Below are 2500 nucleotides of genomic sequence, written 5' to 3' on the forward strand. Positions count from 1 at the left end.
CCCTCTCCATAGACCGTATTCATAAATGGCGGCCAAGAAATATTCGTTTTTCTTTATGCTAATCATCCTCACTAGCCTCTCTTTGGAGCAAACATTCTTTTGAATTTTGTTCATGCTAACGAGGCTAGTGAGGATGATTATCATTAAAACAAAAGAATAATTTCTTAGCCGCCATTTATGAATACGGTGTATTTATAAACAAATTATTTCCATGAAGTAAAGTTTCGGATCCCACGCCCTTTCTTTCTGCTTCTTTGTAAACAACATCGGCTTTGAGTGAGGACGGCGGAGGGATATTGTTGGGTCTTGTTAAAGTTATTTTCCACAAGGACGAAACTGGAGTGAAGTCTCAAAACCTTTTGTCCAGGAATGGAGTTCACATGCATTCAACTTTTTAATTAATGATCTAAAAGAAACAATTCAAACGAGGCATGTTTAACATACATAACCGGAAGTAGGTAACAAGTGTCTGTTACAAAGCGTAGATTGAAGATTTAATTCTTGTCCTTGGAAGGAAAAACCCAACCAATGGCCAAAGTGGATTTCGAACGTGGCGCCTTCACAAACAATCCAATGCAATAACCATTCATATTCAGAAATGCCGGTAAATAAATGCAGGCCCAATATTGATATTCAACAATATATGTCTAAGCATTTGCTATCAATTTACAAGGGTTGGAGTTAGTGTTGATTTTAGGTTAGGGTGAGTGCAGCTGTCTTTATTCGAGGAGCAGAGGTTAGGAACAATTTATCACATTAATTCCCAGACAAGAATAGTGTTAAAATTGGGGAAAAGAGCAAGACAACACTTTGTGACACTTATTAAAATAGACATGCATATAATCGCACGAATTTCTGAACAAGTCTATCCTAAAAGCTGGATCACGTCCAGGGGTGGTTCCAAGATTTTTCTTAGGAGGGCTGCACCTCGAGTGGGAATGGGGTGGCTGACTGGTGACGGTTTTTTTTTTGCACCCTTCCCCTAGATCCGTCCTTAACGTCATAGATTTGACCTAAAACAATAAAACTAAAAAGACAGAGCCTGTTTTGTCAATTTCAAGCGTTATTACCTGTTCAGCTGCTGGGGGATCAGGCTTTGGCATCAGTGGTGGAATGATCAGCAACTGGTTATAAAGTGCAGTGCCAAGCATAAGAAACAAAAATCCATCAACTGGAGAGGGAAGGGAAAAAGCCAAGAGCTACATCAGCCACGATACAAACCAGACACAGACTGTGTACGAATGACTAAAAATAGATTGGGTTTGATTCAAAAGTAAAAGAAGTCAGAAGAAAGAGATTTTATTTTCCCTCCTCTCGGGCGTCATGAGCGCTCCCCAAAACACGCTAAAGCGCCCTCCTAACGCCTTTTGTGAAAGTTAGGACTTGTAACAAGAAAAACATAAAAGCTTGTGAGTTCGCTTCTCTTAGTCATAGATGCACAAGCGCGCGGCAGTGTATAGCAACCTGGTTTTGTGAAAACATTTCTTTAAAAATGACAAGAATTTTCCATACATTTTTTTCCCAAGTGGATTAGAGATGGTTGTCCAGCCCTTTCGTTAGATACACAGTACGAATCAGGAGGTTAGATTTCTGCACCTCTCAAAGCGACACTTAATCTCACGCGTTTCTTCCTGTTGCTGTGACAATTCCTGTTACAACACGCGTGACCTCAGGTGGAAGCCCATTGGGCTTTGTAATCACAAGAAGTCTACAAGAAAACCATGTCCTCGGAACTTTTGATCGAAAAAGATTGCTGATATATCTGTTTTTTTTTTTTTTTAACATCCCCACTATAAACCCCTTAAAGAACACAGACGTTAGTTTTTCACCGACTTCACTGTTAAGTTTGTAATTTCTGTTTTGCTTATTTTCTATTCGCGCTGTTTTCATTTTAGTTTTTGAAACCGTTTCAACCCACCGTTAATTGTAGAACACAAGTTTCAAAATCTGTGATTACACCCTGCCAGTTTACCGCTCACACTTGCAATCTTGAGAGGAAATATCAACACAGTTGTGAAGTTACAAACTAACAGAACTTGTTCTCCTTTGTGACCTAAGATCTCTACAACAGTGTTAAATTTAACGAAGACTTGGAGAACTTTGCTCAGTCTGGTAAGTTAGCAACACTGAAAGCCAAAGCCGCAAGTGTCTCTACAACAGTGCTTGCCGTTTGTTTTGCTTTTTCTGCATCAACAACATAACCCTTTCAGATATTGGAATCCTGCCAATGCAAAAACCTTTTTTACCTTGAAATATTCCATATCTGCTGTCCCAGGCCTCACCAAAACCCTGGACAACAAAAATATAAAATAATTTCCGCTAAACGTCTTGAGGAAACAGGTTTCATGCAAAATACTGGCTGACAAACACTAGACTGAAATTCTATAGGTCAAAGCAGGACCAGAAAACCAAGAAGACTGTCAGAATTTTTGCAACCTTTTCCAAAATAGCAAAAGTGCAAACAACTGAACTGGTCTTTCAAACTGCAAAGTCCAACACC

General features: G+C 39.4%; 1 protein-coding gene across 1 annotated transcript in view; it reads right to left on the reverse strand.

The window, feature by feature from the left end:
• LOC137997202 (solute carrier family 35 member F6-like) overlaps positions 1 to 2500 on the reverse strand; it is a 26935-nt gene that overhangs the window by 722 nt on the left and 23713 nt on the right. Inside the window, exons 14-15 of the mRNA XM_068843066.1 lie at positions 2247 to 2289; positions 1071 to 1171 (exon numbers count right to left, since the gene is read on the reverse strand). Coding sequence (XP_068699167.1) covers positions 1071 to 1171; positions 2247 to 2289 — 144 coding nt within the window. The remainder of the gene's footprint in view (positions 1 to 1070; positions 1172 to 2246; positions 2290 to 2500) is intronic.

Source organism: Montipora foliosa, chromosome 3 (genome assembly GCF_036669935.1).
Source record: "Montipora foliosa isolate CH-2021 chromosome 3, ASM3666993v2, whole genome shotgun sequence".
NCBI classification, from domain to species: domain Eukaryota; kingdom Metazoa; phylum Cnidaria; class Anthozoa; order Scleractinia; family Acroporidae; genus Montipora; species Montipora foliosa.